General features: G+C 43.1%; 1 protein-coding gene across 1 annotated transcript in view; it reads left to right on the forward strand.

The window, feature by feature from the left end:
* Positions 1-25,791, forward strand: part of LOC146816613 (cysteine-rich venom protein TEL1-like) — a 216,788-nt gene that overhangs the window by 5,556 nt on the left and 185,441 nt on the right. The window contains exons 2-3 of the mRNA XM_085610488.1: positions 7,105-7,166; positions 22,867-22,986. Of these exons, the coding sequence (XP_085466614.1) occupies positions 7,105-7,166; positions 22,867-22,986 (182 nt within the window). The remainder of the gene's footprint in view (positions 1-7,104; positions 7,167-22,866; positions 22,987-25,791) is intronic.

Consider the following 25,791-nt stretch of genomic DNA (forward strand, 5'->3'; position numbering starts at 1 on the left):
CGCCGGTGAGTCCAGCATGGAAAAGACTGAATGAGCCCGAAGAAAAGCCTCGTGTGTGTGTGCAGTGGCGGCGGCCATCTTGGAGTCAGGCAGGCCTTCGAGACAGACCCCTTGATTTTCGGGGAGCGGCCATTTTGAAGTCAGACACACAGTAACCGAAACAAGCACTGGCAAGAACAGACAAATAAGCATTGGCAAGAATAAATAAACAAGCATTGAACAGACAAACAAGCATTGGCAAGAATAAATAAACAATAATTGGCAAGAGGACAATAAACAAGCATTGGCGAGAGCAAGTAAGCAAGCATTGGCAAGTGCAAACGAACAAGCATTGGCAAGAATAAATAAACAAGCATTGGCAAGAAGAAAATAAACAAGCATTGACGAGAACAAGCAAGCATTGGCAAGTACAAACGAACAAGCACTGCTAAGAAGAAATAAACAAGCATTGGCAAGAATAAATAAACACGCAGTGACGAGAGCGAGTAAACAAGCATTGGCGAGAACCCACCAAGAAACCAGACCAATCGAGGGAGGGGAAAGAAGACAACGACGCAATGGCGACCTCACCACAACGGAAGCCCCTGGTTGCGGGAGGATCACACCTGCGAGCGCCGGAATGTCTGACCGTGACCACAGGAGGGAGCATGGTCCCCAAGTGGCAGGAATGGTTAGAAGAATTCGAAGACTATGTTGAGGGATCCAAGGTGACGGAAGACAAAGAGAAGTTAATTGCCCTCCGCAACCTCGCAGGCCGAGAAATAAGCAAGATAATAGCTCGTCGTCTCACCAACAGCGTCCGGAGTATGGGAGACGGGAGCTCAGGCGAAGAGATTGGAAGACAGAAAGGACGAAGCGATGTTACCGGTGTGGACGTGACTACCCCCATGTGGACACCTGTCCGGCCATGGGCCAACGGTGCAGGAAATGTGGGCGGTCCAATCACTTCGAGGCAATGTGTGGGGACTACCACCGAAACAGGCAGAGTGAACCGACGAGGTCGTCCCGCTCAGACACTCGGAAACATCACGTACGAGCCGTTCAAGGAGAACTTGTGCGGTCCCCAGGCTCATCATATTCCAGCCGGGAATCATGCAGGTCACGTTGGGGACGCCGATCCCCATCTTGGGACTCGAAATCATCTTCCTCCAAAGACTCCACCTACACGGTGGAACACTTGAACCTGATTGCGGACCCTGATCAATTGAAGAAGTATCCATGCCTAGATATTAGAGTGGGGAATCACGACACCAAATTCATATGGGATAGCGGAGCCTCGCTGAACTATATTCCAATTACGGAATATGAGAAAATGGTCCCGAAGCCCTCACTAACTTTTGCACCGGTCCGTGTTTTCACGTGGATGTCCAAAACACCACTCCCCTGTCTGGGTAAATTCCACACAACTCTCACCTGTGATGACATCACCATACCGGCAGTCATACACGTCATCAAAGGGCCGGAAGCCGACTGCCTACTTAGCCTCCCCACTGCGGAGCGTCTTCATCTGGTGGAAGTCTTATTCACAGTCAATGACAGTAAGAACTGTGCCAGCAAGTCTCCCAAATTACTTCCCAAACCGGGGAAGGCGAAGAACACGGCTGACTACATGTCCCGCCACCCTCTGCCGTAGTCAGGATCCAAACAATTGATTGATGGGAAGTACATGGACGCCATTCGGGAAGTCACCGCCAAAGACACCATCTTGAAAGATTGCCACCCCTGTCAGTCGACTAGCAAAAGCGATCCACCGGCACCACTACAAATGACCACCCTACCCAGTGGAGCCTGGCAAGAAGTTGCCCTAGACTTCCATGGACCTCTGCAGTCTGGAACATATGTGGTCGCCATCATTGACGAATATTCACAATTTTCCATTGCACAAATAACATCGTCTACAAGTGCTTCCTGCACTCTCAAGGTGCTATATGAGATATTTGCAACATGGGGTGTTCCCAAGGAAGTCAAAACTGATAATGGGTCGCCATTCAATGGTCACGAATTCAGTGCTTTCGCGAAATACATGGACTTTGAGCACCGAACAGTTTCACCACTCTGGCCACAAGCGAATGGCCCCATGGAAAGGTTTATGACTACGCTCAAAACGACATTTCAGCAAGTCACTGCAGGGAGGGGAGAACTACAAGCAGCTCTGAACGAAGCTCTCAGAGCCTACAGGACAACTCCCCACTCAACCACCGGACAATGTCCTGCGACCCTCATGCTAGGGCGGCCAGTGGGAAATCGGTTCCTGAGAAGGGAAGGTGCTCTGCAAGCGGTATCACCAAATCACATGCACCAGGAAATAGCTGGGACTGACAAGCATGACAAGGATAGACTGAAATCGTATGCCGAGGCCAAGAGGAGGGCGAGGTCTCTATCCTTGCATGAATGTGATCATGTCTGTGCGAGCCAGGAGCAGCAGGAAAAAACTAATCCCCAAGTCCGTGACGAGCCATTAGCAACTATTCAGCAGAAAGACACGATGCTGACGGCGGAATCCGAACGATGCAGAATCCCCAGGAACACATCCCACGTCAAGAGGTATCTGCGAGACACAAAAGGACCTGAGGTGAGTCTGACTGACACTTCAGCAGTTGAAGAACCTGATCCTAGTGATACGGGGGGCAGAGTTCAGCAGAGTGAGTCCGTGCCGAGCGTGTCCACTGGGAACACATCGTTGCAGACACGTCGCGATATCCAGCCACCAAAGAGACTCATTGAAGAGATGGACTGAAGCACTGTTCGTGTGTTTGTTTTATCAAGAAGAGGGGAGATGTAATGAGGTTAGCAGTCTAGTAGTTGGAGGGCGGAGCGAGTAGGGTGAGGGGAAGAGGAAGAGTCAGGATAGGAAGAGGCAGTTAGTGTAGGGACAAGGTAGAGACAAGAGGCAAAGAAATAAAGCTCCTGATAAACCACTAAAAGTGTCTGTGGTTCTTTGTAGCACGATGCTAGAGTTACTATTTAATGTACCACATTTGTTATTGTCTTATTTAATAGCACCAACTGTTACTTCATTGCGTTCATGGAAGACTTTATACGGTATGGTAAATAAATCGCACCATTGTTAGTATTAAAATATTTTGAAATGGTAAGTCACTAAACACATTTTTTACATCATTTTTATTTCCACATTGCAATTTTGTCTAAAATACTTAGGGGCAGATTTACAAACCCCTTGCGCCAGTTTTGCTTCACTTTTCCCATGTTAAAAGTGTCGCAAAAGTGGCGCAAGGGCCTTGTAAATCTGCCCCTTAGCTTGAATGGCTTGGTGCCCTGTCTGTGCTGTTGAGAGTCAGACTTGAGAGGGGACGTGACATGTAGCATACTGCATTCCCCCTGGTGCTTGTCTCTCAAAGCAGTTTGATGACTGAAGCAATGGTTTGCCAGTTGCACGTGTCCACATTAAAGGCACATTTTTCTCTTCAGCTTCACATACAAGTTGAGGATGTTGACAATCCTGGACCAGTGGCTTGATTCAAAAGTATGCCCCCTACCAACAGAAGGGGGCGAGAAACCCCGGAGATTTCAGTAACTCACAGATATTCCAGGGCACAAGTCGTATAAAAAGAAGTGGGGGACTGACCAAGTTAGACACTATTCAAGTGACATCATGACGTGTGCCATCACAGCACATGATGTCACGACGTAGCGCTATAAAAGAAATAAAATAGTGTTATTTAAATTATTTGTGTAAGTAATGGGACAGGCCAACACATCTGTCATTCTTACAGTGCATGCATGCATCTCTTATATGCAGGGACTGAACAAAGGCAAAAGCATGCCTCTCTTAAGTACCTGTGAAGAGATAGCAAGCTGTTTGACTTTGTTATCCCTCCGAGGCATTTACATTTAAGTGTGAGGTTCCAGGCTGCCTCCAGTCCAGATATTCAAACAAAAGGAGGCCTGATGGACCCTTAACGTCGGCCCTGATGGAGGTAAAGAAAAAGCTCCCTAGTTGTCTGCACGTTGCTGCTGGAAATGGAAAGCAGACAATGTGCAGGCGCTTCTGAACGTGTCCCGGTGTCTTACACCAGGAGAAGTTCAGCATATTTCTGTGGGGCCCAACTTCTTGGCATTGGGGGCGGCGTTCACCCTGTGAAAATAGTGGGTGGACTCCTTGTGCCTGCGTGTACCACTGACTCGTGCCCTGAGATATTCATAGTCCATTCTGAAGGCACCCATCCACCCCACCCCAGGAAGGGGGCTCCCCTGCACCGTGGGGGCCTCCTGCATTACCCCCTGCCTTAGAGGCGTCGCTGTGTTTTTTCCAAAGTTCAGACTCCAAGTCAACCCTTGCACAACGTGCCAGCCATTCCAGAACGAATGTAGGTTCCAGAGTCATTTCTCATGGAACGTGATTGTGACATTGACACACTGTGATTCACCCTCACACTGCCTGATGCGAGCCCTCAGGAAACATTGGGGCAGATTTATGTTTCCTGGCACATCCCTGCAAATCAGCAGGGATGCGCCAGGAAAGATGCGTCACGCAAGTTTACCCTTGCGCCACCACAGATGCGCTGCATTTACAATGCAGTGTATCGTGGCGCAAGGATAAACAGATGCGTGACGCATCTGACAGCATAAGGGCGGCGCATTGCTGGAGTCGTGTCGCAAGCATGACGCAACTCCAGCAATGCTCAGGGGCTGCCTATACCTAACATGCTGTGTCATGCCGTACGCCTGCTTCAAGTAGGCGCAGGGTTTTGACGCAGCAGCGTCGGATCAGTGAACTCAGTGAAATCTTGTAGATTTCACTGCGTCACTTTTCCGAGGCTTTTGCCGACGGAACGCCCACCCTGCATACATTAAACCTGACGCAGGTTTAATGTAGCGCAGGGCTTTACAACGTGACGCATCTCCGTAGATGCGTCACGTTGTAAATAAGGCGCAACATGGCGCATGGTTTACGCCGTCGCTGAGTCACAGAAGTGACGCAACGGCGGCGTAAATGTCTCGCAAGAGGCTTGTAAATCTGCCCCATTGTTTGCCTATTGCACAAATGCCTGTACTGTAATTTAAAACATTAATTATAAGTTCTTGCATAGTGCTTAGAATGGCAACTACGCCTAGTGGTAGGCTCCGTAAATAATGAGAGGTGTTTGGTATTATGCAATTCAGTAGAACTCTGTGCGTTGAGTTACGAAGAGTTAAGGGCCAAGTTGGCTTATTCAGGATTCAAATGGACAGCTTCTTGGAGACTCAAAAATGTCAGCAACAGGGGCGGCTGAATTACCAACCACGGGCCCTGACGCAGCAGGCGTAAACAGAGGAATACGCCTCCAAGGATAGCTTTTGTGCACTGAGGTATCCCTTCCTGCACAAAAACTGTTCTGTCCACAACACGGGCACCTTTGCCTCATTGCACAAGAGTGCCTGTGTTGGCGCTAGGCGACCAGAAGTCGCCAGTGCTACGACAGAACACAACGGTGCCATAACATAGCAGATATGGCGCATTTCTGCTCTTTCCCTTCAATGCAACACGGTGCTGCGACTTCCCATCCTGCTTTGCATTGGGCCAAAGTTGACCAAATCGGGTCCTAAATGACTATGTACAAGTGCTTGAAACTGACTTTCAGCTCTGCTGTGAGCCAGCACTGCTTTCATGACAGGGTTGCAGGTGAGTAACTGGGGAGTCATCCTGAGAGCCTGACATTTCCTAAAGACAACGCTCTCTAAATATAATATCCTGACATTATCCAAGAGTGCTGGGGTAGAGGGAGATATGTAAGGAGATATGAAATCTATCGCTTTCATTATAAGGTTTGAATAGTGCAGGTGACGCATTCACTTTTCCTGTCTCTAACAGCTGCGGTCGCCATAAACAAAGGGTGGTGAGGCAGGTGGGGTCGCGCCGGGGGTAAAAAATACAATATAAATAAATAAATAAACAAATCTTTTGCCACCAGCCACCTCCAGCATCGTGTCTCCTCGCCAGCGCCTCTCCTCTTCCTGCCAGGTCCCAGCAGCCCCTGGGACAGACTCCATGTCCAATTCCCGCGCTGTAGAGCAGTGTGGGGATTGTTCTCAGCAGGCAGAAAAGACGCCCTACTCAGACCAGGGGCCTGTGGGGTTTGTCTAGCCCGGCTACTCAATGCAGCTGGGATGGAGAAAACCTAAGTGTGCATGTGTGTTTTGGTCGGCCTGAGATGGCTAGCCATCTCAGGCCGACCAAAACACACATGCGCACTGAGGGAGTGGAGTGCACGAGCACTCCTCCTCCCCCTGCCTATGCCTCGTCCGCGCCACTCCCAACACCGCTGGCTAAGAGGTGGCAAATGTAAAATAAAATGATGGAAGAACACCGTTTTCATTTACATTTGCCGGCTCTGAGCCAGGCAGTGGGGAGACGCTCCTCCGCCATTGCGATGGGCCGCCACTGGCTAAGGTTTTCTAGAATACTGGGTGACGTCATGAACAATGCGCTGGCTCAGTCAGTGCGCAAACAACGCCTCTTTTATGTGTTTCCAGTGTTTGAGAGGCAGATATTTCACGGTGAATTTCTCCTAGTTAGTGCCTGATATTTTAAACAGCACAGTTCGGAAACAGTAAGAAGCAACCACTGATGCGCTGCCTGAAAAGCAGGCACTAACTCAGAGAAACTCTGAGGTAAATGTGGGCGCTTTATACTGCGCAAAGCACAGCAGCTCAGCTCTGCGGAGGTGCAACTGTTCATTAGACTCCTCGAGTGCAGATGTGTTGATATGTTATGATAACAAACGCCTTGTAAAGCCACTAACTTTAATTTACAGCTTCTATTTTGGCATCGCCCATGCACGGACACACCTAGGAACGTGCTTCTCTTCTCCACGCTTCTCCCTTCTATATAAATGACACTGTTTGATTTCATTCCAGTATGCGCTTGCCACTACATGCTGCCGGAGCTGATCTCCATTAGTCAGACAAAGAAAAGAGTTCACAGTGTTTTCATATCTCTGCCTGGGTGAGGCAGCAGAGATATTACCTACAATGGCTAATTTATTGGGGAATGACACACTTTTCTAATGTTTATTTTGTTTGGCCAAACCACTGACGATATCTCTGCGCATGCTCATGTCTTTTTGGCTCTAGGCGCTAAAGCGAGTTTGTTGTATTTCTCAGATGCAGGCCTGCTGCCGGTTGCCATCTGTTTGGCCTTGGTTCTGCACCTATCCATGGTAAAGGTACGTGACACATTTTCCTCAAACACAGGAGGTTTGGACACAGGTGATAACAGCTCTAGAAATAAAGTACAGCAATACTATGAAGGATTGAATGGCCAAAGATGTCTAGCCAGGGACATCTTAAGGATTTTGGGGGTCTAGGGTGAACGTATTTTGGGGGACCCTGTTTAGAACAGCTTTGAATTTATGATCCAGTTTCAGCACTTTCATTCCCTCTTTGGCCAGGACACTGACAGTGCACAGGTGCACGCCTCCAAATTCTAAATGTTTTTGTGCCTACTATTCTGGGATGGAGAGGTGAAGAACCAGGGCCTTATGGGCCTGGCGGCGCAGGGCACGCCTTAATCTACTGAGTTCACCTGCTTTGTCGAACAGAGACACAGGACAGTCTGTTGAGCGTAGAAGATCAGGTTTAATAGCTGCAGCTAAGTACAGTTGTCCCAGAAGTACACTCCGTATGTTCTTAGGAGACTGCCACTTTAATCCATGGCGCACAATCTTTTATAGCACATAGATTCACCAAGAACACTCCCAATGCATTCATGGTTAGCCAATGAGAAGAGTTTGAAAACAAGATATAACCAATGAGAAAAGTTTGAAAACAAGATATCAAGTAACCCAAATAAACCTCTCTTCCAACTGTTTTTGTCACCCCTCCCCACAAGTTAATCAGTGGTAGTGTCTACAACTCAACTTGCAGGTGGCAGGACACATTTGTATGCTTTGGAGGACCGTTGTGAAATGAGAGAATACAAGTAGAGAATAGCGAAGGCCAGAAGATAAGATAAAGTCAGGAAAGAATGGTGCGAACCAACAGACTATCGAGACAGGGTTTAGTCAAACCAGACGAGGATTAGTGGACTCAGCCAGTCCCTGACATTAGTTTCGTAAACAGAGACAGGAGGTTATTTTGACACGTCGCAGTAAGATCAGCAGAAAAACTTTGTTCATTGTGCTGCCTGAGTGAGGGCAACAAAATGGCGAAAGAATACAGAATGGAGTTAAAACTGAATTACCTCAGACCCTCCTTTTGCCAATACTCAGGCAAATCCTAATTCATTGCTAGGTGAGCATTTTCCATTCTACACATTTCATTTAAGCATTATATGTAAGCTATCAACAGGGATACAAAGAGAACAAAGCATCGGGTCATAATTAACATTCAGATAGCAGAAGAAAGTAATGACCACTATTATAAACAGGATTATCATTTTTTCACAACCCTAGGCAAAAGCAAATCCTAAAATTATTTAGCGAACCTTTTCAGGGCTCCTATGCATTTCAGTGACTATTGTATACTCAGGTGAAACCGTGGCGATCCTTATCAATGCTCTCAGGTGAAATGGAGATACTCTTCAACAGAGGATAGACTTCATTCTGCTTTTACTAAACAGAATACTACTCTAAAACAATGCCAGCAAAACAATAACAATCAGTCTCCTGACACCCATTCTATGCAATTTCACGGGAACCGCTTGTGCAACCATAACTATGCCCAAAGTCCGTTCTAAGCCTCTCTGGTAGGATTCTATCGTCCATCAAATCTGCTTCTGTTGTCTTCTTCCGCATTGGGCCTCTTCATTCAGGCCTTCCATGAAAATAGTGCTTCTCAGTATCCGTTGGAGTGCCCTCCTGGCAAACACTCACAGCTCACTCGAAAGTCTCAATGTCTCAAGGCAGTGCACTAATATATTTCCCCTGCGGCAGGCACTACAGATATTGTGCTCTTCGTTGGTCATGGGCACAGATCATCTCGTGCAGACCGAAGTACTATTAATCGGAAAGAGCAACAGACTTTCACGCTCAGCAACACTTTCAGGCTCCAACATTCGCTATTCAGTGTCAGAGGATGTTCGGGCTGCTCTTTCATTTAATTTTCCTTTCATCATGTAGTGCCTTAGATCCTCCGGTGCACTGCCCTTCCGTTGGAGCAAAGAAAGAGGGGGGGGGTGACCAAAACTCAGGCCAAGGGGCTCAAGGGACTGCACACTGTCAGAGGTTACCAGCACATGACAGGTAGAAAACTGAAGCCTCAAACCAGCCCTGCCATCAACAACAGGGATCCTTCTCTTTCGCTCTTTTACACTGAAACTCTGGTTTTGTGATGTCCAACGCCGTCTGATGGAGCAAGTACGATGCTTTGGAGATACCATTGATGGCGCGCTGGCGATCGCTGTCCAGCCCTGCTACTTTCTGGGTGCTGGGACTGTAGGGCCAAGACGTCCGCCTTTCATCTGTAGCTGTCACTGATGGGAATTAGGCTTAAATCAGTGTTCTGTAGGTTATTATGACTTAATTCCCGCAGAATCTAGTGACGTAGGAAATGTGACACAGTTGTTAGTTTCCTTCAGTTTAGTATAAAAACAGTTCATTGTATTTAACAATGGGAATGCAAGCAGGTGGCCTACAATCTGCAAGGGAGTGACTATGCGCCATAGGACAACTCTGGTCTAGAATACACTGTCATTCTCAAAGGCAGTACTTCTAGTCTCTTCAATTTGGGTACCCTTCATTATCCTCTGCCATCTGAGGGTAGATAATTACATGGGAATTCTATCACATGGTGGCATTGCCTAATGGGGTAAACATTTTTTTTTATATATATATTTTTTTTAATGATTACGTCTAGGTGTTCCTAAATTCCTTATCTAGAACACCTCAAAAGAGAAATCACATGATACAGATTATCAGGGACATGTAGATACCTCCCTTTAATAACTGTGCATCAGGTACACTATGCAATACACAGGCTAATAATCAAATGTGGAAACAAAAGACAAGAACTAGAGAGTCCTGGTATTTCCATGATTTAGAACACATCTGATCCCACCGAAGATTAAAGAAGAAGGAACCAAAGGGTAAAAAAAAACAAATTAAAATAGTCATTGAAAATTTGTCATGTTCAAAAAAAAAAAACTGTAAGTTATCTCCTATTGAGGTGGAAAACTTGTCTTACTATAGTATAGAGTCAGTTAACCAGTCCATCACTACCCTGACAGTCAGACTGGAAAACATCGAAGTAGGCCTAAAGAAAATTCTTAAAAACCAGTCTGGTCATACAAAACGGTAATTATACATAATATGGGGGTCCCTGGTACATTACTACAGTCTGGAAGTGTGAACCTGAACAATACACCAATAATAATAAAAGGGCTGACTGGTTAAAGGAATACGAAAAAAGAGAAATGGGACTAGGACATAGCTAAAATCCCCAAAAACTAGGCACAATGCAACATCAATCAGGGGAGAAGCGGCAAAAGAAAAATCTATAGGAAGAACGAGAAATTACTCGGGTGATAGTCAAGTTTGTGACACAATACCAAGAGTATGGGTGATACACAAAAGTCAAAATAGTACACAAATGTTAACTCTACCGCTGGCCCCTACACCATATCTGGTAATCTCAGCTAATGTTCCAGTTCCTCACAACACCATGTCATGTACTTTATGCACTATGAACCTGCAGCCCAAAACCCAATATTCGGGCCTGCTTAATTTGTCAGGCTTAAAGTGAAAATTACACTTTTTTTACTTTCCTAACCCTCCATTTGACAGCTGGTCACCAGTTAGTGGTGACCGGCTGTCAAATATAACTTACTGTGTCGCTTCAGACACACAGGACCAGAAGGAACAATCCATAGAAGGACAAAATGCAAAAACATGGAAAACACACAAACATTTTGTTTTGTTTTCAAAGGAGTCATACAAAAAAAAAATCATCTTGATTCAACCTACTGCTGATACTTCACATAAATATGTGGGCATGACTACAAGAAAGATTAAACTACGGATCGGTGAACACCGGAGTAATGTCCGATGCAAAAGAAGTGCAACCAAATTGACTGAGCACTTCCTGCGTCAGAATCACACTGCAGACGATCTACACTGGACCATTATCGAACAGGTGAAATCAACTTCACTGTTCGAAAAAGAACAACGCTGGGTCTATAGGTTGTCTACACATCTGTCAGGACTTAACGACAATATTCCCTGGGGCAGTGTTAAGACGCTAAAACAAGAGCCTTCAAATTAAATATCCAGGTTCATTACAATGGTGTAACCCCCCTTTTTTGACCTATGGACCTACTCTGTATTATGGCCACTTTGGGTCTTTGATCATCTGTGGTATTTTGCACATTGTAAATTCTGTGGATGAGTCTGATCATCCCCACTATATAGATCAGGCTAAATATGGTTTTGATTTGTCACGAAACCCAAGATTTTGCAGAGTCCCTGGGGCAATGAATTTACTAAATAACTGAATCTCCGTAATCGCTTTGGGAAATAGATGGTAGTCGGCAGTCGGATTTAAAATATCGAGTTGCCGCTGCACGGCGTTTTTGAGTTGAATAAAGTTTTAGGTTGAAAGGAGCCTTTAGCGCTCTAGCGTTTTCAGTAGATTGCATTCATATAGTCCTTCTTTTCTGTCTCAAACTCAGAGACGTGTTGGGAAGGACTGATACATTCACTTCCGGGTCGTCAGCGGCTCACTATCTGCATTTAAACACGAGCCCGTCATTATGCCTTTACCTCCGGGCTCGGCGGACCTTTTAGGTGCAGACTGCTGGCTGTGGACTTGGATGATGTAAGTACTATCCTCCCACTAAATGCGATCCCTCACAATTATACTATACAGAATATTGTGGCAAACAATCTGTGCAAGGGACGGTGTGATGCTATATTTAACGCTTACCCCGCATTTCTCCTTCTGTTGCCACAGCTGTTCTGTAGTCCCGCAATCCGCCTCTTGCCCAAGGAGCGCACACCCACTCTTTTATACGTAAGCTGCCAGCGTTTTTATCATTTCAAATTTTGCTTTCCTTCTTTGAAGTTGTTAAGCATTTTTAACAGTGTCTACGATATATGTGATCTCTATCAATACTAAGAATCTCGTTTGGCCAGAGTATCGACCAAAGTGTGGAAATACTCTATCCATATACTGTTTGATTATATGGATTTTGGCATGTTTACAAAGTTTGGTAATTCTATTGATCTTCTTGTTCTGATTGTAACACAGAATATGGCTACAAGTTTATACAGACTATGTTAATAACGTGGGGACTGATCCGGTCTCCTAGGCTTGGCTTCGTGTATATCTGATGAATATAAGGCAACTATTATGTGTCTCCTTAATGAAATCCATTTTTTTCAGAAATACGAGGTCTGTTTCCAGAACTGTGGGAGACCTCCACTGGAACCGTGAGTCTATCGGTTCTCTGCACCTGAGGTTAGGGTAGGCCTTCGCGAGCCTATACCGCCAAGGTGCTTTTTTCTGTTGTATAATTAGGTCCTGATGAAAGCTTAGTGAACAAACACCTTATAAGCTGAAACATGTCGACCGCTTGACTACTCATAGGATACATCTGACCAAATTAATGTCAGTAGTAATTATCCTTCACAGTTTTTAACATATTCCTGTCTCGTCACTATTAAAGTGTTTTGGTGTACGACACATGGTTTTTTAAATAAATCCTTTCCACTTTTTTCACACTTATCACTTCACTTCACTTTAGTCTGAAATTGTTGCTCCGCCTTAATTTGAAGCGTCGAAGCACACCAGAGTTGCATAAGGCTACTCTGGCTAAAACCCCATGATGAAGCATGTCACCAACTATGTTGGTGAGTGAGGGTTTTATTTTTTCATCAGATTGATTCTGTTTCCTTCACACCTTTTTCCAAGCACATGGTGTACTATGGTACATCCGATCTTTTGATTGCGTCACGCTCTTTTGTTGTTGTTACATTGTTTTTGGGGGACCAAGAGTGTGGACATACCCTCTCTCTCCTGTTGTTTATTGTTGTATTCAGGCAGCGCACAGCTGCGAGAGACTACCTGATTTTAGTTTAGTGTGATCACATATTCATTATCTAACTGGCACTGAAATGGAAAACCCGGGGCTTACGTATACAGATGCAGAGGTGGATGCCCTCCTGGCTGATTCTTCTCTTTTCGCGGACTCCTCAATAGCACAAACAATTTCCCAGACTAGTGAGTGGGACAAACTAACTGAACAAAAATGATGTCGGATTCGTACCATTCTACATGGTACCATATTAACTGAGTATCTAAGAAATAATGTGGCACCAAAGGGCCTTCTGGTCACCAATGCTCCACGTATCTTTCTTGAAGATCCAGTTTTTCGTAGGGATTGGGCCCAGATCGCGTGGCACTGCACCCGCGACTGGCTTGTCCTAATCATTAAAACAGCCCTTAGACTCTCAGAAGCACTTATGGTTGAAATACAACTAACAGAAACGCATTTTCGCACAACACTGACCGGTTACAAAAAGAACCTGGATGAGCTTAATAAAGAAATGAACGAATATAAAGATTCTTTAACACAATCTAAGGCTCAAAAATTTCAAAAAGATCTGAAACGTTTCTCGTTCACCAAAGTATATCCCTACTCTGATCCTGACTATGTCCCTCCAACTGATAAGAATGATCAGGCAGATACCACAGATGACAATGATTCCTTCTCTAGTGGTTCCAGTAATGAGAGCACAAGATCCAGACAGCGAGGTAGAGGGAAGAATAGACCCTACCAATACCAATCTAATTGGCAATCCTTTCCTAACCCAATGAACTCAGGCTACCCTAATCAGTTCCAACAACCGCAATTCCCAATGATGGGTTGGAACCCGGGTTTTGCTCCGATGCCTCCCTTTCAATCTAATACGTTCCGCCCTCCTTTTTTAGGCAGAGGCAGGCGAGGACGTGGGCGAAGAAGGGGAAACAACCAAGTACATTGGGAACAGGAGGAGGGGGCAGGGCACAACACACGCAGCAAAGCAGGAACCAGCAACCAGAGAGTTTAGTCCTGAATCTTTCTTCACACAATTTGACACAGGCAGAAAGTGAAGTACTCGAGAAAGGACTAGGCTTTGTGCCCACTGCACGGCTGGATCGCTTCCGATTACACTGTGAATTATCTGATTTTTTCAGAAAATTGAAATTGAAATTTTTCTTTGAGAACAACAAATCAGATGTCCCTGCAGAGCATCTTAGTGACACAACTTTACGTCTAAAATCTACATTTACACCTCCCCCACACTTGGTTCCAGCGGGGATCATTGCATTTGAACAAGCTGTTTTCAATGATGTAGAAGCGTTTCAAGACCAAGGAGCCTATAAAAACATGAGTGCCCTTGAATTTCAAGCTCTCCAATCCTTACAAACCAATCCATCTATTGTGATAAAACCAGCTGACAAGGGGGGAGGTGTTGTCATTCAGAATGTTGGAGATTATGATTCAGAATGCAGACGTCTTCTGGACAATCGGAAGAACTACACTCCTCTCGCTACCGACCCCTCTTCAGAACAAAAAATCACAATATGTAATCTTGTTGAACATGCTGAAAGCAGTGGATTCATTAGTAAGCATGAAGCAGATTTCATGACGAAAGGAAAAGGTGTGATCCCATACTTTTACACACTGCCGAAGATCCACAAAAATAAATCTCCACCTCCGGGCCGCCCAATTGTATCGGGCATAGGCTCCCTTTTGGAACCTCTCTCGATTTTTTGTGACTTCTTTTTGAAACCTATAATCCAGGATACCCCCACATATCTCAGAGACACCAAAAGTTTTTTGGCTTCCTTACAAGATCTGAGAGTGGATCATAACAATACCATCCTTGTCTCTCTTGATATTGAGAGTCTTTACACGAGCATTCCCCAGGATGATACCATCAAGGTCATTGGGGAAGCTCTGGATTCCATCACTTGGTCCTTTCAGACCCCGAAGGGTTTCATCATTGATTGTGCCACCTTGGCACTTAATAAAAACTTTTTTGAATATCAAGGTGCCCTGTACCTACAGTCCACCGGTACTTCGATGGGCAGCACTTTTGCGCCCAGTGTGGCAGGGCTTTATGTTTCAAATTTTGAACACAAATTCATTCTGAGTCAGGATAACCACTTTTTCCTTTACCTCTCCTATTGGAAGAGGTATATTGATGATATTTTTATCATCTGGGAGGGTCCGGAGATTGTTTTACTTGAATTTTTGACATGGATCAACACGTGTGATCCCCACCTTTTGTTCACTCATACCTACCATAACTATGAAATGATTTTTCTGGACGTAACTGTGACCAAAATTGAGGGAACTCTTGTGACTAAAACTCATTACAAACCGACAGCCAAAAATATCCTCTTGGCCTTTTCCAGTTTTCATCCTCGGCCACTACGCGAAAACCTCCCTTATGGCCAGTATTTGCGAATCAGACGCAACTGCAGCCATGTGGATGATTTTCGTAGACAATCAAAAGACCTTACGTGTAAATTGAAACAGAGAGGCTATCCTGACACCATCTTGAATAAGAGCTGTAAACGAGCAAGAAACCAACCTAGAGAGATTCTTTTACAAGATTCTCCTAGACAGCTCACTGAGATTCCACTAACGTGTGTTACTACTTTTAATACTGCGTCCAATGCAATCTCTAAATCGATTAAGAAACATTGGCGTATTTTGGAAAGTAACAGTATCAAGTGGGACAAACCTCTATTCTCTTACAGGAAGGCTAGGAGTATTAAGGACTCACTAGTTCACACGAGACGAGAACTTGTAACATACCGACTACTGTTTCAGTTTTAGACACCTGGGGTTTGCCACCTGTTCTTGGGCATTACCCCTGTGGGTCCTACAGCATCTGTCATCTCACGTCTCCCACAAAGACCTTATCTTTGGAAATCGGGAAAACTTGGATTCAACGCAGCCACACGAACTGCAATACTGCAGATGTGATCTATCTTATTACATGCCCATGTAACCTAAAATATGTGGGCATGACTACAAGAAAGATTAAACTACGGATCGGTGAACACCGGAGTAATGTCCGATGCAAAAGAAGTGCAACCAAATTGACTGAGCACTTCCTGCGTCAGAATCACACTGCAGACGATCTACACTGGACCATTATCGAACAGGTGAAATCAACTTCACTGTTCGAAAAAGAACAACGCTGGGTCTATAGGTTGTCTACACATCTGTCAGGACTTAACGACAATATTCCCTGGGGCACAGTGTTAAGACGCTAAAACAAGAGCCTTCAAATTAAATATCCAGGTTCATTACAATGGTGTAACCCCCCTTTTTTGACCTATGGACCTACTCTGTATTATGGCCACTTTGGGTCTTTGATCATCTGTGGTATTTTGCACATTGTAAATTCTGTGGATGAGTCTGATCATCCCCACTATATAGATCAGGCTAAATATGGTTTTGATTTGTCACGAAACCCAAGATTTTGCAGAGTCCCTGGGGCAATGAATTTACTAAATAACTGAATCTCCGTAATCGCTTTGGGAAATAGATGGTAGTCGGCAGTCGGATTTAAAATATCGAGTTGCCGCTGCACGGCGTTTTTGAGTTGAATAAAGTTTTAGGTTGAAAGGAGCCTTTAGCGCTCTAGCGTTTTCAGTAGATTGCATTCATATAGTCCTTCTTTTCTGTCTCAAACTCAGAGACGTGTTGGGAAGGACTGATACATTCACTTCCGGGTCGTCAGCGGCTCACTATCTGCATTTAAACACGAGCCCGTCATTATGCCTTTACCTCCGGGCTCGGCGGACCTTTTAGGTGCAGACTGCTGGCTGTGGACTTGGATGATGTAAGTACTATCCTCCCACTAAATGCGATCCCTCACAATTATACTATACAGAATATTGTGGCAAACAATCTGTGCAAGGGACGGTGTGATGCTATATTTAACGCTTACCCCGCATTTCTCCTTCTGTTGCCACAGCTGTTCTGTAGTCCCGCAATCCGCCTCTTGCCCAAGGAGCGCACACCCACTCTTTTATACGTAAGCTGCCAGCGTTTTTATCATTTCAAATTTTGCTTTCCTTCTTTGAAGTTGTTAAGCATTTTTAACAGTGTCTACGATATATGTGATCTCTATCAATACTAAGAATCTCGTTTGGCCAGAGTATCGACCAAAGTGTGGAAATACTCTATCCATATACTGTTTGATTATATGGATTTTGGCATGTTTACAAAGTTTGGTAATTCTATTGATCTTCTTGTAACACAGAATATGGCTACAAGTTTATACAGACTATGTTAATAACGTGGGGACTGATCCGGTCTCCTAGGCTTGGCTTCGTGTATATCTGATGAATATAAGGCAACTATTATGTGTCTCCTTAATGAAATCCATTTTTTTCAGAAATACGAGGTCTGTTTCCAGAACTGTGGGAGACCTCCACTGGAACCGTGAGTCTATCGGTTCTCTGCACCTGAGGTTAGGGTAGGCCTTAGCGAGCCTATACCGCCAAGGTGCTTTTTTCTGTTGTATAATTAGGTCCTGATGAAAGCTTAGTGAACAAACACCTTATAAGCTGAAAGATGTCGACCGCTTGACCACTCATAGGATACATCTGACCAAATTAATGTCAGTAGTAATTATCCTTCACAGTTTTTAACATATTCCTGTCTCGTCACTATTAAAGTGTTTTGGTGTACGACACATGGTTTTTTTAATAAATCCTTTCCACTTTTTTCACACTTATCACTTCACTTCACTTTAGTCTGAAATTGTTGCTCCGCCTTAATTTGAAGCGTCGAAGCACACCAGAGTTGCATAAGGCTACTCTGGCTAAAACCCCATGATGAAGCATGTCACCAACTATGTTGGTGAGTGAGGGTTTTATTTTTTCATCAGATTGATTCTGTTTCCTTCACACCTTTTTCCAAGCACATGGTGTACTATGGTACATCCGATCTTTTGATTGTGTCACGCTCTTTTGTTGTTGTTACATTGTTTTTGGGGGACCAAGAGTGTGGACATACCCTCTCTCTCCTGTTGTTTATTGTTGATACTTCACATAACACACAAAATATCAATTGTAACCAACCATCTTAAATTAAGGCAACTACATGGACAGTATTTTTCAAAAGCAAAAATATGAATGTATTGCCCCTTTTGAGGCCCTGCTTTGAGCAAGGCCGTGCAGGAATGCACTTCTCGACCTTGCACAGTCCTCCAAGAGCTAAGAATAACACCTCAGCAGAACTTTCTGGGCTGCTATCCAGCCTCTGCCAGCATTCCTGGTCCCCGCCACTTTTCAAGGTTCCTATAGTGTGCAAGCATTAATGTCTTCTTGTCAGAGAAGCTTTTACAAGCAATGGTTTCTTCATCTGTTTACACTCACTCCTAACTCCCACCTTACTGACCTCAAGGTCAAAATCTGCCTCGCGCTCTGCGCTCCTCAGCCCTGTCTCTCTCCTCACCCTGAAGCTTGTCACAAACAAAAAAAACTTCCTAACTCTTCCTAACCTGCAATAATTAACCCTATTTAAAAACACATGTTATATATATTACTTCTTTTAGGGGCTACAATTTATTTCTATTTTTAAATTATTCAAACTTTTACTGTGAATAACTCACATAACATAATAACATAACATACTAACTTTAGAACAAATGTTTGTTACTACCCTATGCAACGGTACTTAGTTCATCAACCTTAAAAGGATTAACGTCTCAGTAGGTCTAGCTAGAGTTAGAACCTTCAATCTTGATATTAAACCCAAACCTCTGCACTGGGCACATTGGCTCACTCAGACATTAAAAGCAACCCCAACTGGGAACAACCTGCAAATTTGTATTATACCTAAATATATGCATTTACTGAAGCCTAAGGCACTTTAAAGCTATTGTAAAGGGCAAGAATGCTGTTTAAATAGTCTATTTTACCCAATTTCTACTTTGATATTTGGGGCACTAAAAAATAAATATCCTATAATTGTGCTACATCTTAATCATCCTCAGAATGTTCTTTACAGATTGCAGATATTGGATATTAGACATATCTCTTGCAAATCCTTTAGAAAAAATGAGTTTTTTAAGCCTGCGCCAAGTGAAATTCCATATACAAATGTCCTCATTATGCAGTACAACACAACTTAAATTAAATTATAATGCTAGGAGGTTACAGTATGAGTATTAAGCTTTATAAATAGTAAAAAAATTAATTTAGAAGCACTTATTTTTAATAATTATTTTTCATAATTAATAATTATTTTTGATAAACCCAATCATTTTTGATAATTTCACATATAAAAGCAAGCTGCATCCCTTGCCTGCCACTTTTTTTTTTTTTTTTAACAGAACAATTATTTTAACATTGGAACCAAGAATATTCTTATAAAAATGCTTAAAGAGAGGAAACCCTTAACTGAAATGTCTTCCTGTAATACAAAATAATGAACCTTAGTTTTGGAACCTTTTTAAAACAACATTTTGAAATGCAAAGTTTCACCCGTGTTCAACTGAGGGCGAAGTCCTGGCTAAGTAAACATTCCTGTCTATTAGAGCTGCTTGCTTAGCGACAATAAAAGCATGTCTCTCAGTGTTGTAACATGAGCACGGTGGCAGTCTTTTTCACACTAAGACATATCAATGCGTGTTGCGTTTGAGTTCAGCAAAAATGTACTTCAGCTGAAGTGTTTGCCTGTTAATATCTAATACAATGTATGTAAGTAAAAAAATACTATAAGTTTATTTTTCTACAACACACATAATTTCCTTTTTGAGGCCATTGTATTCCTAGTGAATGTGAATTTTAATTTTATTTTTTAAGCATTTAACAGTTTGTACATGTGCATAATTGCTTACTCTATAAATTATATAGCAACATATAGCTGTTTAGCATATCACATGGTTCATTTCTGGATTTGTATTTAATTTCTACTTAATATTAATTAACTGACATTTTGCTTAACAGACTGAAAACATCAAGAAAAAACACAAACACACATTGAGCTCATTTCAGACATAAACAGAAAGGGGTCAAACACTCAGGACACATACATTTAACCCACAGAAACACACATTTTAACCTACAGATCAACACTTAGGCCAGAAACAAAGGACAGCCCACAGACTGTACTTAAACCAAACCATTTGTAACTACTAGTTGCAAGTCATATTTGCAAGAAACGCTTCTTAATAGTGTTCCAATAGACTGCAAAAAAAAACAGCCCAACAGACTGCTATATGTCCTGCCATACGATGTTGTCTATCTAAAACCTCAATTGTATAATCATTCTCATTATCTTTAAACTGCTGGGCAGCCTGTATAACAGTCATGCCCTTTTCCTTCCTATCTCTTTTTGCTTGTCTTATTTATTTCTGTTTGGCTTCCTTGCGCCAAAGGCGGAAAGAGTCAAACATTGCCAGCCGGGCTTTTCTTTTAAACAAAATTGCTTCCAAATTATTTAATATTTTAGGTTCAAAGCTACCATTCTGTGGCCACTGCAGAACCCCATCGTTCTTCGTGTATCGGATCCATGCCTCATTAAAGGCAATGGGGCCAACACCATATTTAGAATAAAGCTCATAAGTGGGAGTTTCAACCGGAGGAATTGGACAAGAGTCCTCCAGCCGGGAATCCCTATCACAACCAAAACAACAAAACTTTCTAAACTTACTCAGACCAGGCATCGTTAATTCACTGGACTGTTCACAAACATCAAGGGGTTAAATCAAATAATACAGCACAAATGTACTCACCCCTCGGCTTCGGCTTTTGCAATAGCCGAATCAAAGACCCAAATCAAAACAAAATAGTGGGAGCTACCCACCAATACTTAACTAAGTGTCTTCTTACGCCAACAGAGGCCCGTCTAACGTCTCGCGATACCATACATCACCAAAAGGGGGCCAAAGCAAGGCGGCAGTCAGGGCAGCAGTCGTCAGCAGCCGTCAGGAAGGAGAAACCGCGCTGAAAAAGACCTTCGGACCACTTCGACATACAGGGGTCGCTTGACGTGGTTCGCGATTCCTCCAGAATTTTCTTGCGGGGTTCCTCGCGACCTTCAGGTAAAACCGCTACCTCTGAAGCCGCCTCACAGAGGGCACCAATTGAAGAACCAGGGCCTTACAGGCCTGGCGGCGCAGGGCACGCCTAATCTCCTGAGTTCACCTGCTTTGTTGAACAGAGACACAGGACACTCTGTTGAGCGTAGAAGATCAGGTTTATTAGCAGCAGCTAAGTACAGTTGTTCCAGAAGTACACTCGGTATGTTCTTAGGAGACTGCCACTTTACTCCATGGCGCACAATCTTTTATAGCACATAGATTCACCAAGAACACTCCCAATGCATACATGGTTAGCCAATGAGAAGAGTTTGAAAACAAGATATAACCAATGAGAAAAGTTTGAAAACAAGATATCAAGTAACCCAAATAAACCTCTCTTCCAACTGTTTTTGTCACCCCTCCCCACAAGTTAATCAGTGGTAGTGTCTACAACTCAACTTGCAGGTGGCAGGACACATTTGTATGCTTTGGAGGACAGTTGTGAAATGAGACAATACAAGTAGAGAATAGCGAAGGCCAGAAGATAAGATAAAGTCAGTAAGAATGGTGCGAACCAACAGACTGTCGAGACAGGGTTTAGTCAAACCAGACGAGGATTAGTGGACTCAACCAGTCCCTGACATTAGTTTCGTAAACAGAGGCAGGAGGTTATTTTGACACGTCGTAGTAAGATCAGCAGAAAAACTTTGTTCATTGTGCTGCCTGAGTGAGGGCAACAAAATGGCGACAGAATACAGAATGGAGTTAAAACTGAATTACCTCAGAGGTGTGTTTTCAATTATATAACACAGCAGCAGCTCACTAACATTACTGCAAATAAACTCTGTGACACCCTCCCATTTCTCACATGTGAGGTCCTGTTTTGATCTAAAAGAAACATTTTTTTACAGATGTTGCATGAAACCTAAACACATTTCTCTGCAAAATGATTAACATAGACTCTCACACGTAGCTCACATTAAAGATTAACTAAAAGAAAACAGTATTTAAATCAATCTGTTTCAGAATTATTCAAGATCATCGGGGCAAGACTCTGCAGAACAGAGCTGGTTCTCTCTCAGGGGCCCCCCTGAAAGGTTGGGGACCTGGGCCACAGTCCACTTTGCAAAGTCTTAAAACGTCTCTTTGCATAGCTTATCTTTAAATGTAGTCTTTCCAGGCTCAATATTCATTGCAGTTCTCTTGTCCTCATTTATTCATTTATCAGTTTTATCATACATGGGGAACCACACCGGATAGGTTCCAGAGAGTTCTACAGACCATCGGGGTACATGAACTAGACTACAAATGGCTAGGCCTGGGTAGAGTTTGCCGAGAACTCCATGAAGTGAACAAAAAACACAACTTAACATTGGCGAGCGAGGAAAAGACTTTGCTAAGGTACATTGAGCAGAGTTTTTTGGAACTTTGCGTGCTCTGCCAAGGGTGGAAAACTCTGCAAACAGAGCAAAGTTTACCACCCAGGCCTAAAAATGACACAGAGAGTACAACTGGAAAGCTCTTATCCTACATCCACCCCTTCACCCCTTTTTATTTATCTTAATAGAGAGCGTTTGAACTAGCATTTTGCATATAGTTACTAAGATTTATATATAGTTAGATTGCGTCCTTGCCTAGACTGTAGGCATTACAACATGAGCATAATTTATTACAGGCTAGGGATACACAGAGTTATCGCAAATGGTCTTTTCTTTGTTATGGAGTCAAGAAAGTTAAACAAACATTCACTAACACTTGGGACTAATTGTTCTTTAAGATATCTGTTAATGATGGTTAATTTTGGGCCCTACTGTTTTTGAAAGACAAAGCAGTTTATATATTTCTTATTGAACACATGGTAACAGTCCTATTGAACAACTATTTTTCATAGTCAAATGCCATCCCGGGATCATCAACGTCAGAGAGTGCTGCCACAGAGAGAGCAGCAGCTTCCACCACAAAACACAATGATAGCCAAGTGCTAAAACCCAGAATCAAAAGTCGAAGACTGGTAAGATGCACTAATTTGATGTTTTAAGACCTAGAATTCTGTACTTATTCTGCACCATTATGCTTTCCTGTATTCTGGATCAAGACTCAATAACGCAATTTACAAATAATGGAATCAAAATGATGAATAAATGTCGAAAGGTTGAGCCATTTGTAAATGTATTAAAAACAAAGGTTGCTTTGTTGGGCCAAAGCAGAGACAAACAGAGAGAGGGACTGAGCGCCTGTGTGTTTGTTTTAGAGTGCACATATAATTTCCGTGTGAATTGCGTGTAAAAGACATATAACAGCAAGTATAACAGTATACTCAGAAGTGGGTGGATTTCCTGCAGAGAATGCAAAGGGGCCTATTCACAAAGTCATTTTGAGTGTGTAAAGTAGGACACCTGTATCACTCTTTAATGTACTCCTACATGCCAGGGAGAAATGAACCAAAACAACTAGAATGGGAATATTTATGGATTATTTATATAAAGTTAGTAAAAGTAGAAAACAGTTTTAGTGCAGATTCACGAAGGTATGCGGAAGTATGTAAAATAATACTGCTATTTTGCTACATCATATTCATTAATGCTTTTGAGTAAGGCTCCATTATCTTCACCAGGTTACTTGATATTTGTTCTGCTCAGTAGCATTTACTTGCAGAAATAACTGATGGTTACGTCACCACCAGTTATTCCTCAACTTTAGCAGGCATGCTAAAATAATGGAGACGTTGACTGCTGATGTAAGGTTTGTCAGGGCTTCAGTTACATTTGTATTAACATGATGTTCCTAAGCAGAGTAATACATACATTGAAAACAAAGAAATACTGATTATTTATGTTTAATGAAACAGAATTAATGTGTCAATAGCTATGCAGATATTGACTTTTTCTGTAGCAAAAGGCAGAGAGAGAGAAGCAAGAAAAGGGCAGATTAACAAATTTGTCTGGCAAAGTAGCACAGAAATCAAGTTTTCTGCGCTGTGTTGCATGCGTGGTAGGAATATAATAGGGCCGCGCCATAGCTACAAAGATATAAAGCTGTTTTTCTCTCTCAATGCCCTGGAACTCTTTAACCCTGTCTTGCGCCATGTGCATCATAGTGCCAGGGTGTGTCTGTTATGTCTAGTGTATGTTTTGTACTTCAAGGGCATTCCAGCACAAAATCCTGTGCTTAGACTAACTTTAAAACTTTTCCACATATGATGCATTCTGCGCAATGCTACACATGCACTGTTGGAAAAGGTATGAGAATGGTGTCAAAACCCATACATGGTTGCATGAAAATGCTTACGCACATCGAAAGAATACCACATTGATGCAAAGTGGGACAAAGCCGCATGAAGCTGTATTGTTTTTACTTTTTGACAACTTCCCAGCACAGAAGGCGTTTTGCGATGGAAAATAAACAGTTTATCAAGCCTTTGCTCCGATTTGCGTCACTTTTTGTGGCTTTGCAGCGCTGCAAAGTTTTAATACACCTGCCACCAAATCTGTCAGCAAAAGTACAACAATAGTAATTGCACTATTTACTAAAGATTAGGGGGCAGATTTACATGGAACTGACGCATCTGCATAGATGCGTCAGTTTCCTTGCGCCAGCGTCAAATGTCCTTGCGCCACAATGGGCGTGCTCTATTTACAATACCGCGGACCATGACAGAGAGATTAACAGATTAATCAGAAATTCTTACGCATCTGTTGGCCCAAAAGTCTCGCATTGACGGAGTTGTGTCGCAAGCACAACGCAACTCCAGCTATGTATTTTGAGGCCTATACTTACTGTACTGAGTCACTTCTTACACCTGCTTCAAGCAGGCGTAATGTTTTGACGCAGTGGCATCCTAAAAGTGGCACGGTGAAATCTTGTAGATTTCACTGCGTCATTTTTACGATGCCTTCCTGTGTGGGAACGCCCACCATGCATACATTATACCTGACGCAGGTATAATGTGAAGCACGGCTTTACAACGGGACACATCTTCCTAGATGTGTCATGTTGTAAATAGGTCGCATTGTTTGCGTCCCCGTTGCTTAAAAAAAGTGATGCAATAACGGCACAAGAAGGCCAAGGGGCTTGCAAATCTGCCCCTCGAAATATGATGTTCGCAAGTGTTTACCTTGGCCCATCATGTGATACTGCCCTGGCGTTTCATTGTTTAATTCTGTTTAAATAGTGCCTGATCTTAGCAATAAGTTTCATAGGATTAACAAAATAAAACAAAGCAAAGTTTCTGCCACGCTCTTTCAAGGGTTGGTAAAGTGCTAAATGAATGACCATTCAGTAACCTCTCTCTAGTACATTCTGATGGACTCTTGCATTCGCTGTCTTTTGTTGAGGTTACATTTTCGTAAAGTGCCCCTGCTGTGCATTTGAAGATGCGATGGGATTTGATAACCCGGACTTCCAGCACCTGTTGATGTATCCCTGGCCCCGTTACAGATTGCATGGTACGGACTGAGTGCAAACTCTGCCTTAGTAATTACTAGTACCTGCCATAACAAGCAACCAGTACCATGCAATTATGAGTTAGTCCCCATGGAATCAGGAACTGCAGGCTGATATTTCCCAGGTGATATTCCCTTTAAATGGGATTTGACACATACTTTTGCAAGTGCATATTTTACCATCTGAGTGTGTATATATCATTGAAACCTGTCAGGCGTTCAGGCATGAGTGCACATTAACTGGTTAAATAAATGCAGAAATATACACATTTCAGCGTCATTTTTTCACAAAACCTAAAATAAATATGGATAAATACCGGTAAAATGAGCAAAAAATAAATATGGATAAATACAGTTGGAAATGACAAAAATAT

Source organism: Triturus cristatus, chromosome 6, assembly GCF_964204655.1.
Source record: "Triturus cristatus chromosome 6, aTriCri1.1, whole genome shotgun sequence".
NCBI classification, from domain to species: Eukaryota; Metazoa; Chordata; class Amphibia; order Caudata; family Salamandridae; genus Triturus; species Triturus cristatus.